Below are 13,269 nucleotides of genomic sequence, written 5' to 3' on the forward strand. Positions count from 1 at the left end.
GGTGGGGTGTGTCTACTACCCACTGTTTTGAGACGGCGCCTCTCCTGAGCAGTCATCTGAAGGTTACTGTCCTTGGTCGGTCCTCCATACTGAAATGACAGGACCAGCCAGGGTTCTTATATTGGACAGACCACCTCCTCTCTTACTACTGCAGTGGTGAGACAACTTTAGTTGTGGCATGAATTGAGTTTCTTTAAGCTAAGCTTTGTTTGTAAATGACGTCTAATCTTTGCAGTTAATGATATATTTTTATGTTGCATTGGTGCCATAACAGTGATTACTGGCATCCGATTACATTATATGTCATTATATTTATAACAACAAGGAAACAAATGACAATGTGTAAGGGGTCGTCTATTGTGATGAACTTAAAGGGAATACTGAATATGCAGCTTTTGGTTCACTCTGTTTGGTTTTAGCTACAGCAAGGCAACTGTTGTCAGCTGAAACCTCCCCAGAAAAACACTGTTTACTACCTGCACAGCACAAAACAGCAGATTAGCTGTATTCAGGAATTGGTAGTTGGAACAAAAACAAACCGTGTTAATTGATAATTAAATCAATTGATAGTTTTTCTGTATGTTTAATAATTAGTCATTGACTAAACAATATCATAATCCTTAGTCACTGCTGAATTTGTCCTTAGAAAGTCTGTTTTTTTATTTTATTTTGGTGTTATGTTATTAAATACAGGGACTTAGCTCAGCATTTATTGAATAGATAAGCGAGCGAGAAAGTGATAGAAGAGAGGGGTTGAAACCAACAGAGAGAAAGCCCAAAGACCCAGAGAGACATCCCCCAGGGAAATTCCTCTGAAGAACAAGAAAAAACACTGGCACCAGAAAGAGTGTCGCTACGTCTGTCTCTGTATGTGCTTTAGATCAACAAGGCAGATCAAATGCTGTTTGATCAAATGACTTGATCCTGACTCTGGAAAGGAAGCCGGAATACCTGAGCATACAAAAAATATAGCCATACCACGTGGTCACAAGAAACATGGTTTTCATGATGACTCAAGCATAGTTATCACTGTTCTATATCCGTGTTCACGCTACTCTAACCTATATTAAACAACAAGTAACTACAGCAACATTATTGAATGCTTTATGCAATAGTTAAACTGAATGACTGTACCAATGGCTGACACCTCAACACTGGAGTACAATACACTAAATCCCTGAGCTGCTCCACTGGACGTGTTCATTGACTGTTGGAGCTCTATCACACTGTGGTTGAACTGTGCAGCCCCTGAGTGTGAATGTTTGTAACCGTGTAAGACAAGCAGCGGCAGAAAGGTATTCAGGTTGCCTTGCTGGGTAAATAATGGGCAGAGGTGGGTCTAAGTCACAAATAAGTCTCAAGACTTTGCCCGTAAGTCCCAAGTCTAGTCCTAAACTTTGAGTTTTGAGTCCCAAAGAAGTCAAATTTGGTTTAAACCAAATGGATCTGGGCAATTAAGTGTTGCTTGGAATGGATAGAGCTGACGTTAGTTTATTCAGGAAATTAAGAAATTAGTGAAAAGGCTCACGTCCAAGTGTAGCTAAATATGGAGTATTGTTCATCACTAGTAACCTTTAGCTTCCAATATTAACCACTCAAGGATGTAAATAATATTATCACGTTCATCAGTAATGTCACATCAGGGTGATGGTATTAAGAGTCCCAGTATTAACAGGATATGTCATTAGCACCTGTGCAAAACAATCAGCAACCAGCTTGTGACTGTTGCTGATCCTGACATCACACCCCAACTTCACATCAACGGTTTCAACTGTCTGTTCCCCAAATTATTACAGTCGGTTGGTTTAAAAACTGTTAGAATAACCAAACTGAATTTGTTTTTGTTTTTTCTCTCTCAAAGGCCTACTCTGTCCATGATGAAGAAATTGGTTATTGCCAGGGTCAGTCATTCCTCGCTGCTGTTCTTCTGCTGCATGTGAGTAAACAATGCACTGATAAATGAAGAGATGGATACAATACATACAAACATGCATCCAAACCTGGGTTGAACAAAACAACATAACAGTTTGCAATATTTGTACTTCATTGATCTTAGTAAAGCCTAAAACTGAATAGATTACAATTACCTCCTTTACATTTACAGAAGAACTTGCTTTTCTCTTTCCCCATAAACCCTCTCTGAAATAATGAGATGTTACCTTGATGCCAAAGACTGTGTTTGAGGACAACAGTCAATCAAATTATTACAAGATGAATATGTCAGTATTGTGCTGCTGCACCTACACCTCTCTGCAGCTATAGTAACCGAGTCTTGTGCTGGCTGTAATAAAGCAGAGCTGAGACTATATAAGAGAATAAATGGAGGCTGAGAGGGACACATAAAGAACATCTCTGGCTGACCGCTGGAATGAACACACTTCAGAGAAGAATTATGTGGATTAATAGGAGTGAGAGAGCACTAGAGAAGGTAAAGCTGAAAGCACAATACAGCTAGCAGACATTTAGAAGTGGTAAAGCGGTGGAGAAGACATTTATTCTCACAGATTTAATTTCAAGGTCACTGACACGTATTTCTTAATTAAAGAACTTCTGCTCTATTAACCTGTCCCCATACACATTAAAGTACATTATTTATTTTTAGCACTTTGTTTAGTGTTTATTGTCTGTTCAAAATGTGTTGCATTGTAAAACACACGTGAAATGTGTATTTGGGGAAGTTGTTAAAAGACAGATGGAGGAGTAGACACATGGAGGCAGGAATCCTAAGGGGAGGAAGAAGTTTGGTTGAAGTCCAATTTACAAGGGCAGCAGAGGTTAAAGAGGAGGAAGACAGAGGATGAGTGGAGACAGGAAGAGAGGTCAGGAGGAAGTGGAATAAAGAGAGATGGTGGGAGAGTCATGGGGCGAGCAATGGATACATTTGGAAAAGACACATCATAATGTACAGAGGAAAATGGACTGGAGTGGAAAAGATAGGAGTGTGGAGGAGGAAAACAAGGAAGTTTTAGAGGATGAGGCTGTAAGGAAGAGGGGAGAGATGGCAGCAGTAAAAGAAAGAGAGGTTATGCAGAGGTTATATAGAGGAGGAGGAGGAAGGAGGAAGAAGGGAGATGTTATAGAGGAGATGTCAGGAATATTAATAGGGGTTCAGGTTTACTTGCAGGAGCCCATTCAGCCCCAAACACCTACTGTCACTCTGATTAAAGTGTGTGTGTGTGTGTGTGTGTGTGTGTGTGTGTGTGTGTGTGTGTGTGTGTGTGCGCGCGCGCGCGCGCGCGCGCGCGCGCGCGCGCGCGAGAGAGAAAGTGAAACATTTTACTTGCCTCTTATCTTCATTCATCCAAGCAACTCCCATTAAAGCCTATCCTGCACATGTAAACACTGTGAAGTTGGCCCTTAATGTCATTCACACCTTCACCTTCTTCTGTCCTCCAGGCTGTAGTTAGAGCCAGTCAAAGTGTTGGATAGTAAAATGTCTGCTCTTGTCCTGAAGACGGCGTGACCATCAGTTGTCATCTGGAGATTCAAATGAAATATCATGGTTCCCTTTGTAGCCACACATGTAGATTTTGAACAGTCAGTTGTTCAGCATGTAAGTTCATGTGATTGTCGTTTATCATTATCCATGTGGTTTCAGATGCCAGAGGAACAGGCTTTCTGTGTGTTGGTGAAAATCATGCATCACTACGGCCTGAGAGCTCTTTACAAAAACAACTTTGAGGATCTTCACTGCAAGTTCTACCAGCTGGAGAGGCTGATGCAGGTTAGTGATGCAATGTGTTATCATATTTGAAATGTAGTGGAATGTATTGCAAAGCAGTGGAAATTAACATGATACTGAGAAGACGACCCTGACTGGATGGAGGGCCGATGGATGAAAATGAGTTGAGAAGGGGGAGGGGCCACTGGTTCTGGAAGTGTTTTTTCCCTTTGATTTATTCACATTGCAATTTTTTATCCAAACATTATACTTTGAAACATGGGACTCTCCTGGATTGGATTATGTTACGGCCACCTGTTTACATTTTTGTTTGCTTATCATTTTGACAGTGCAGATGGCTCAAAATACTACAATACCCATGAGCCTCGGCCATGAAAAAGAAGATAGTAAGAGGCGCCAATGAAACGCTAGCGAATTCAAAACGTGTTGTCAGTGCAGTTGAGAATCACAGCAATCGTTTCCAAGTTAATACTAAATTTACTCAGAATTTAAGACTGAATGGATTTAAACAGATTGTGTTTTTTGTTTTCTCAACTGTGTAGTTTTTATTTAATTTTCTTGCATTTTAAGCTGATGTTTATTGCTGAAATCTACCTTCTCCGTTCACATATCAAGCTCTCCTTGTTGCACAGTCTGGTCTCAAGGACCAATAACTTACACTAGATTTGATTTTCCAACATTTTTACTTTATTGAGAATAAAGGTCACATGGGCTGTTTCCTTTAATTAATGATTGAATGCAGGGTTTGTGCAAATACGCATACTGGTATGCCACTAAAAAGAAAACACTAGCAGACAAAATATATTAAAATACATAGAGCATGTTGACAACGATTGCATCATATGTGGGGGACGGCATGTTTGTTGTTGCCTTGTTGACTTCTGTTCACAAAATATAATAGAAGAAAAATATATATAATAACAAGAATTACTTATACAGTAAGTCTGTGTGTGTGACTTTCGGTCTGTGTAGGCTAAACAGCATTATTTCTGTGTGTTGAGGCTGATGTTCCTGCTGCTGGTTGAGTCCCATCCCACTTGGGTATTACAGACGAAATCCCCTCACTGAGTAGAGTTTAATTTAGCCCTGAAATTCATTCTCGCCCTGCTAGCAGTCATCTCGCAGCATCAAGACTAACTAATTTAGCATCGACCAAACGCGTTCAATGTAAGGATATTAGCATCGACTGCAAATTATTAGCGTACAGATGGGAGCTCACTATCTGATCCAGTCAGTTGTCATGTGGCATGGTAAGTGTTGGCTGCCAAAGTGGATCGCTATCTGGCTCATTACATTGAGTGAGTAAAGAGAATCATTCGTGGAAGAAAAGAACAAATGTAGGAACCCTCATCAAATTATTAACAGTGAAAAATATAATAATATTGGCAATATTATACGCGAGTTATATGTAATATGAGTTCTGGAGCTCATACATTTTATGACACAGATTGCTCCACAAATTTATACAAATTTGCAATGTCACACTTGCTTTGTATAATATAGTATCTTTTTATGTAGTTTTAAAACGTGTGGAATTTATGAATAATGTCTCTGACTGTTGGGTAGCTGGGACTTGATACTAAATTGTGTTCGGTGTCTTTTTCAACTTTTTCTTTTGTTCTTTGGGCTCTTTTGAAAGAGATTACCATCTCACTGAGACAACATGATTTAATAAAGGATGAGTAAAAATGAAATAATGTAAAATTAAAATGACAAACAGAGCCACATCCTTCTATTCTTGTAAATGCTGTTTCGTCTCATACGTTTCTCCTCCTCCTTGTCTTCTATCTGCTCCCACAGGATCAGCTTCCAGACCTGTGGTCCCACTTCCAGGAGCTGAACCTGGAGGCACACATGTACGCCTCCCAGTGGTTCCTCACCCTCTTCACTGCCAAGTTCCCCCTGTGCATGGTTTTCCACATCACTGACCTGCTGCTCTGTGAGGTATAATTTGGCTGACTGCACTACTTTGTACTGATTATATATGGAGACTGATTTGGTCTACATTGTCAATGAGGGGAGGGTCAACGGTCTGGAAAGATTAAAGGAGTAGTAAGGAGATAGGACAAAAGGTCACTCAAGGAAGAGAAGGAGTGGCTGAGGTTAGTGGTACGTTAGGATGGAGTATGGCAACCTTTGAGGTAGGAGGAGGGAGACATGAAAGGAAAAGGGGACAGAATGATGGTGGGATGAGGTTCACCTGTACAGTGACACTCTACTCTCTAATGACCAGCTTTGCTTTGATCTAATATCTTACAAATGTAACCAATTGAGATCTGTTGATGAGGCTTTTAAGGGCATATACAATTATTGATTTAATGTCATTAGGACCACATGACCCTTCTTTCAATAACCACTAGTTTACTTACTGACTCAATAGTTAAGAAATATTATAACTATTGATTTATAGTTTATTTTCTGGCTTCCCCTCATGTAAACGCTGTTTGCTCTGTCAGCATTGTTGCCGTATTTGCACTTTTAGTGTTGCTAGTACCGTTAGCTTTGAGCCGCGATATTGAGAGGCAATAGAAATTCTCCCAATCTTGTATTTACTCCCTTTAATCACTGTCATCCTTTTTACAGTGCTACAGAGTAATTTAATATAGAAACAACATTATTCATAATTTCAATAAAACACCAAATACAAACTAGTTAACGCAAGTAGTAGAGTAGAATAGTATATAAACAATTTCTTTTCTTGGAGGACCTCACCAGAAAACCTAATAGTTCACTAAAGTGGTTAACATTGGAGAAACCTGAAGGGGCTTAGATCAGAACCCTTGCTATGCTTTTTTTATTGGTTTTGTCACTGTCAAACACCAAATTCAGGCCGATGGTACTATGTAAGTACATTACATAGTACATAACCCGCTACTGGATACTTTATCTTAAGATTGATGATCCACGCCTCAGTTTCTATGTCTTTGGCTGCATCAACTGATCTGCGGCCATATGATTGGACGACTGAGGTGAAGAGTGAAACAGAGCTTTCAGATGATAACCACTGGCTGGTGAGTTAACTCAGGTGTCTGTGAGGCTGCCAGACAGACTTGGTGAAGCCAAATGTGTAATGAGGATGCCTGGTGGAACCATACAGCTGCTTCCCTCTGGAAAAGAAAGTCTGTTTAAAATGTAGCAACTTAAAGTAACAAGGATCCAAGACCTTGAGGAACACCGCGTCCGACATGAGCATATGAAGAAGAGGCGTTGCCCATAACAACAGCTTGTGTTCTGTTCAAGGGCAGAATCATCACTCAGATCCATTTTTCCAGTTGACTCCGCAAAATAGTATAAAAAATGTAAAGCACAAGAACTTGTTATCCACCACCATTACACCATTATGCGTTTGTATGTTTGTGTGTACAGTAGAAAGAAAGGTGATAGAATATTAGTGTTAGGGTTACTGACATTTTTGAAATTTTCGGAAAAGTTTAAAATTCCATGAAACATCAAAAGTTAAATGCCCTACTTGTTTCCTCTCCCCTCCCCTTCCTCACTCCCTCTGTCTTCCTATTGGCCCCAGGCAGAACAATTAAAAGTTTCCCAGGTCTTTCTCACCCAATGAGCCGCATGATGAGAATCTGCTCGTTAAACCATCTCTTTCTTTCTGCCGTCCTCTTCTCCTATTCCTTTATTGCTTCCTCTCTTCTTCATCTTTCTCTTTCCTTGTTTACTCTGTTATTTCCCTATTTCCTGCAATTTGTTTAACAACTTGTTGTGCTTTGTTTACGTTCTTCTGCTGTCCTTTATTCTGTGTCTATTGACTCAATCTTATGTCTGTTTAAACAGTTGTGAGTCTATTTTTTTCTTTTTTCTCTTTATACAACAGTGTCATTGCTCCACCTCTTCACTAGCTTTACCTATTTGCTCTTTATTCTTGTGTATGCTTACATGTCCTCTTCCCTTCTCTCCTGTTCTTTCCTTTATGTTCCCTTTCTTTAGCTGTTTAACACTTTTGATTTCTCACCTTCTTCCTACTCCCTCAGTCAGCTGTTTTCTTGATCAAGTCCCCTCGACAGTTTACTATGATAATTGTTTTACTCTTTACATTTCTACTACATTCTACTGTCACCCAAATGTCTATTATTATTATTATTATTATTATTAGTCATTTATCTTAAATATGATTTCTTTATTTAATTTAACATCTCTTTACCTTTAACATCTCTTTACCAGTAGAAATAATAAAAAGGCTACTGGACTTTTGTTTGGCTGGTGTTTCCCACTGATCCAAGAAACTTAAGTTGTACTGACTGGTGGGAAGTCCCAGGCTCCAACTGGATGTCATGTGACTTTTTTAAAAATTTGAGTCACTGTAGAGTCATCGGTTATTACCACTTTAGTTACCTATTAGTTGTCCAGCATTATGTCTTAGAAATAATTTCACATTTTAACTGCAAATTGATCCTCCCTCTCCACCTCTATTTACTAAACTCTGCTGAACATGCATCCTTATGTTTGTTTGCACTCCTCATGTAATACTGCCCCTGCACTCCTCCCTTGGCCTACTGCCCCGTCACCTTCCCCAGTCTATATCACGGTGTCTCCACTCTCTGCATGTGTATATCTCTCTATCTTTCTCTCATGCACGCCTTTGATCCTGCCTCAGCACTGTAGCACCATCTTGAGGCCCACGGAGATAGACATGTGAAGGCAGAGCTCCCCCTCTCTCTTCTCTTTCTCCAGTTATTTTTAGAGCTGTCCAGATATTTTTAGCTCTGTGTTGCCATGTGAACTGGTTGTCACGGAGACCAAGGAGATGGGTGTTCCCGTGCAGAGCTGACATCAGTTTTACATTTTCCTTCTTTCTGTGTCAAAATCAGAAGCATTGTGTCGACAGAAGAGGAAGGAAGAAAGCTGCTGTCGCAGCACCATTGTGCTTGTGGAGCAGTGAATGGAAACGAAACCCTGTTTTCCCTTCTTGTCTGTTGTACTGTACCTCTCTCTGCTCTGTATTATTGAAGATATTGTAATTTCACTCAGTACTCTCAGTGAGGGTTTCTTTTGTGCTGTTATTTTTAAGTTTACATTTACCGGTAATCATAGTATCAAACGACTTAATCTGTGCAGCACTTTTTAAAATGATTCAAATTAAAGCGTTACACGACCAAAGCAAGTAAGATATATGGTACAATACAACATACCTGAAATTTAACATCGATATAAACATGTTTTAAGGTCATTGTGTTCTTATTTTATTATGCAGTAGTTTTCAAGATATTCAGATATCATGTCATCTTTGAAATTATGTTTTCGAAAGACTTATCTTTCTTTTCTTGCTCTTTCACTGCCAGTTTTACAACTTTTCTTCTGATATTTTACTTGTTTTAATGCCAGTAATTAGAGCTTGTATTACTTTAATCATCATGTGACTGCTATTATTTCACTGCAAATAGGTTTTGCTATTTTTGTTTGTTTCTCAATGTCGATGTTAAAAAATTGTAATGGAAGATATTTCGAGATAAAAGTCCATTCTTGTTATATTAAGTCAGCAAGATAGGGAAGCAGTATCCTTTGGCACTAAACCTGACAGAATATTTTTGAGAAGGTTAGGTATGGTGTACAGTATTATTCATTGGAAGCTGACAGCATGTACATGTCAGTTCTTGAATAAAATCTTCAGTTACAGAAATCCAAACGCTTAAACTTTTGAAAACCTACCGATACATATAAACATGATAGTTTTGCCCCTTCTTGTGTCTGAATTTATATCTGATCCTCTTCTCTCTTCCAGGGTCTGAGCATCATCTTCAATGTAGCCCTGGCTCTGCTTAAGGTCAGTTCTCACTTTCATTCATTCATTAATTTATCTGTTACCATCTGCTTAAATTCACTAAATTATCAAATCAGTTTTCATGTCAAAAGTAGTGGATCCACTTTATTATATATTTTTATGATGATATATAATTTGTTTTGTGTTTACTAAAGATAAACCCATGTGGCTTAAGGAACAAGCTCCTGACATTGTTTTTACATTAATTGCAAGTAAAATATACAATAAAGATGGCAGTTAGGCACATGTTTTATGAGCAGTTTACTGGAGCTAGTATTAGTCTGAATGTTCCCACTATGTACTGAAAGTTTAGAGAAGCATGATTGTGCAGAAGGGCATTGTGTTTGAGGAGGTGCAGAAAGTCCTGAAGTGATTGTAAGAGAGTTTGTTTGTTGGCATGTCTTGCCCCCTAGTGCTTAAATCAGAAATTGCATCCGGAAGTGAGGAGGCTCATTTGTTAAATACTATGTTGAATCTGATGCAGCATGAGTCACAGTGAAACCTTTCCATTTTTAATTTCATCATTATTTTGTAGTTTATGTTTTGAGCAGTACAAAACATATATGTTGTAATAATGTTTTTAATTAGCACCCACACCAACATCAGCTAAAGTTTAGAATGTATAAGCACGTGCACCTACATTTATAGCATTAAAATACAGCCATGCAGTTTCCTTTGGAGGTTGATAAAGTAATGTAAAAAAAACTACAAACATTCGGGGTGCAGTCAAATGGAAAAATATAGGCACGCATACTAAACAATCAATAGACAGACAATAACCACACAAGATTTTTAAAGATCAATTACCATATTATTTAAAATAAATCTGGATTTAATTCACATTTTCAATAAGAAACCAAAATAAACTTGTCAGTGTAGTTAAAGAAATAAAAATATATATTTTTAATCGATAAATAATTGTAACTTGCATGTTGCTGCTGTCGTAACAGAATGGTTTAGAATTATTAGTTGTTGTGTTATCAGATCTGTTTGTTGCAGATTGGTGTCTGCTTGATCAATGGGGTCATGGATTTGATGGGACGGTGCTTGAGGAGGTCGTGCTAGTCCATGTCTTTTTACGGAAATAAAATAAACAAATAACTTAGTCATGTTCATTTTATATTACTTTTTTTAAAGAAGATTGACATCCATAATCTTTTTCTTTTAGACAAACATTTTTTTTCTTTCATATTACAACATTACGCATGTAATATCACACTGAAGTATAATTCTCAGGGGAAAAAATATTTGTAGTAGTTCCGTGATCATACTATCAAATGTTTTACGTCTCACTCTTCTGCATCACTTCTCCAAAAACATAGCTACTTATAAAAACTACTTTAAATAAACCAACCGTATCAATGCATAAAGGAACAAGGCAGGTTGCCAATATATTATCAGCCAGATTGGACTGAAAAGGTGAATGTTTTCAATCACAATTCAATGTTTTTGGATAATATGGGTCCCCAAATCAGCTCGTAAGCAGTAATATGTCTAGTCAATTTATTTATTTATAATTTATAATATATTAGTATATGTTTTTTGCACAGTACATCTTTATTGATGCTGATGGAAAAATAGGAGGTTAGAAAATCAGTAGAAGGAAAAATTGTCAAAATTATAAAATCATTAGGGATACGCCAACCAAGATTGTTTAGCCCCCAAAACCAGTCCTTTAATATTGAATATGTGCCGCTACTGAGTTGTGATCCAAACAGACCCCCAAAACAGCTTCATGGTATACATAAACACGCCAGCATATCATTAAACAGATCTCCATAATAACTAATTAAGCCAAACTAATTCTTGCAGATTGGCTCATTATATTTATAACAATAGTAATTGTACTAAGTGTTTTGCCTTTTACGTTGTAATGCAGCTACACTCAGGCTTTTCACTATAAATGAATCATACAAATGAATACACCCTCCTGCTCTATATCTTAGCAGTAATGTACTCAGTCTGTCAGACAGAGAGATGTGGTGCATGCGATGGTCGTGAATGGAGAAGAAATGAGGATTTGAGGAGGGTGGAAGGGGCTTCCACTGCCTGCCTGTCATTGGCCAGGCATGACGGCATTCTCCCCCGAGACTCCCTCCTCCCTCCTCCATCCATCCTCTTCCCCTCTTCGCTCTCATCCCCCCCTCCCTCCATCTGTGTTCAACTCCCTCCCTCTCCTGCTTAGCACTCGCTATCCACATCACAACAGGAGCATAAGATATAGCATTAGCAATCTGGACCTGGAGGAAGAAAGCGCTGTGTTTTGGTTATTTTTAACATTTATTTCCTCTTTATCTGTACCTCCCATGGATGCTTGCTTAGAGATTTTCACCCGCAGTTCTTCACTCTTTGGCTTCTTTACCTCCTATTGCTCTATTGCTCTACCTCCGCCTTGTCCTCTTCTCTGCTGGCTGGCTGTGCGTTTTCTCAACACGCTACCTCTGTCCACCACCCAGACCTCTGCAATGGAGCCGCCCCTGCTAGCTGCTAGCCGCTAAGCTGTTAGCATAACAAAAAGAAAGTGAGGGGTAGAGAAATCGAGGAATGCTGAGAGAGAGAAAAGGAGAGAAGCGGTGGACAGGAAATACTCTGTGGTTTCTTTGCATTGCCTCACCCCAGCTGCTGGCCAGGACCATCACTCCTGATGTTGAGCACAACATACTCAGCTTAACAGTTGAGAGGCAGAAGTGACTTTTCATCTGAAGAAGCTGACTCCCATCTAAAGGATCTGCTGACCGATACAGACCGGATGCCTGGCTGTGACTGCTGCTGATGAAGATCTGTCAGAGGGACAGACACTGGAGTCCATGCTGGAGCTGTTGACTGGACTGTGCTTTTACTGCTCTTTGTGGTTGGGATCTGGTCGGATTTCATATCACAGGGTTATTTAAGTGAAGAGGAAAAACAAAAACACAGGGAGACTATCGTGATACACTTTGATCTGTTTGATTCTACCTTCCGAACTCATCTTGTTTTTTATCCACTCAGTCATAAACAAACACAAATTCATCATCATCTCCTGAAGGCAGAAAAGTGCAATCTTCCCATGCAAACAGACCACATCTCATCTGTTTATGCCTTGTCATCAGGACCGCCATCTCAGGCTTAGACCGGGGCTTTTCAAATAAAAGGAGTCCAACTGTTATTTCAGACCTTTCTACATTTCAAAGAAAGCTCAAATCCTGTCAACTTCATACCAGGTGCTGCCTCCCATTTGGAAACCATGTACAAATCGCATTGAGTGCTTTGACGTGTTGTCTCACACCCACCGAGCCTTGAGCCTGAAGGCCACTCAGTTGCGCAGACAGAGGGAGATTTTCTCTCCGTCTTTGAACTCTAACAACGAAGAAAAAAAGAAAAAAGGTGGAGTACCCGGCCATCGCTGCTGTACGCCTGAGCAGCGCTCCACGTGTTAAGCAGCTTTGTTGCTTGGCAACAGTTTACTGGATTGGAATTGGTTGGGGGAGTTTGGCACGCGACGATGAGAGCGGGGTAGTGTGACTAGATTTCAAAGTGAATCTGGCTTCAGGTAGCTGGAAGACTCAGCATTATGTCGAAAGCAGCGTCAACACATCATTTTCTGAGTGTTATTTCGTGGCACCTTGTTACTGGGCTCTGACAGTGGTACGAGTGGCCTTCACTGACGCCTTGTCCAAATTCTGTGTTGCCTTTTTGAACGGGATCCACGTTAAACATGCATGCCTGGGCTGTCTCTGCTGAGTTGCTGAGTGTTCCTATGATCGTCTCTTCTTTCCATGAAGGCGTCCTGAACATCAGTCTGTTGTGACACTGACATTATCAGCATTTCTTCTAA

General features: G+C 39.5%; 1 protein-coding gene across 5 annotated transcripts in view; it reads left to right on the forward strand.

Annotated features, from left to right (window-relative positions):
* The window catches only part of rabgap1l (RAB GTPase activating protein 1-like), a 98,271-nt gene that overhangs the window by 63,076 nt on the left and 21,926 nt on the right, over positions 1-13,269 (forward strand). For all 5 annotated transcript variants that reach the window (XM_034530451.1, XM_034530453.1, XM_034530454.1 and 2 more), the window contains 4 exons: positions 1,862-1,936; positions 3,599-3,724; positions 5,483-5,626; positions 9,417-9,458. In XM_034530451.1, the coding sequence (XP_034386342.1) occupies positions 1,862-1,936; positions 3,599-3,724; positions 5,483-5,626; positions 9,417-9,458 (387 nt within the window). The remainder of the gene's footprint in view (positions 1-1,861; positions 1,937-3,598; positions 3,725-5,482; positions 5,627-9,416; positions 9,459-13,269) is intronic.

The sequence above is a fragment of the Cyclopterus lumpus genome, chromosome 4 (assembly GCF_009769545.1).
Source record: "Cyclopterus lumpus isolate fCycLum1 chromosome 4, fCycLum1.pri, whole genome shotgun sequence".
Lineage (NCBI taxonomy): Eukaryota > Metazoa > Chordata > Actinopteri > Perciformes > Cyclopteridae > Cyclopterus > Cyclopterus lumpus.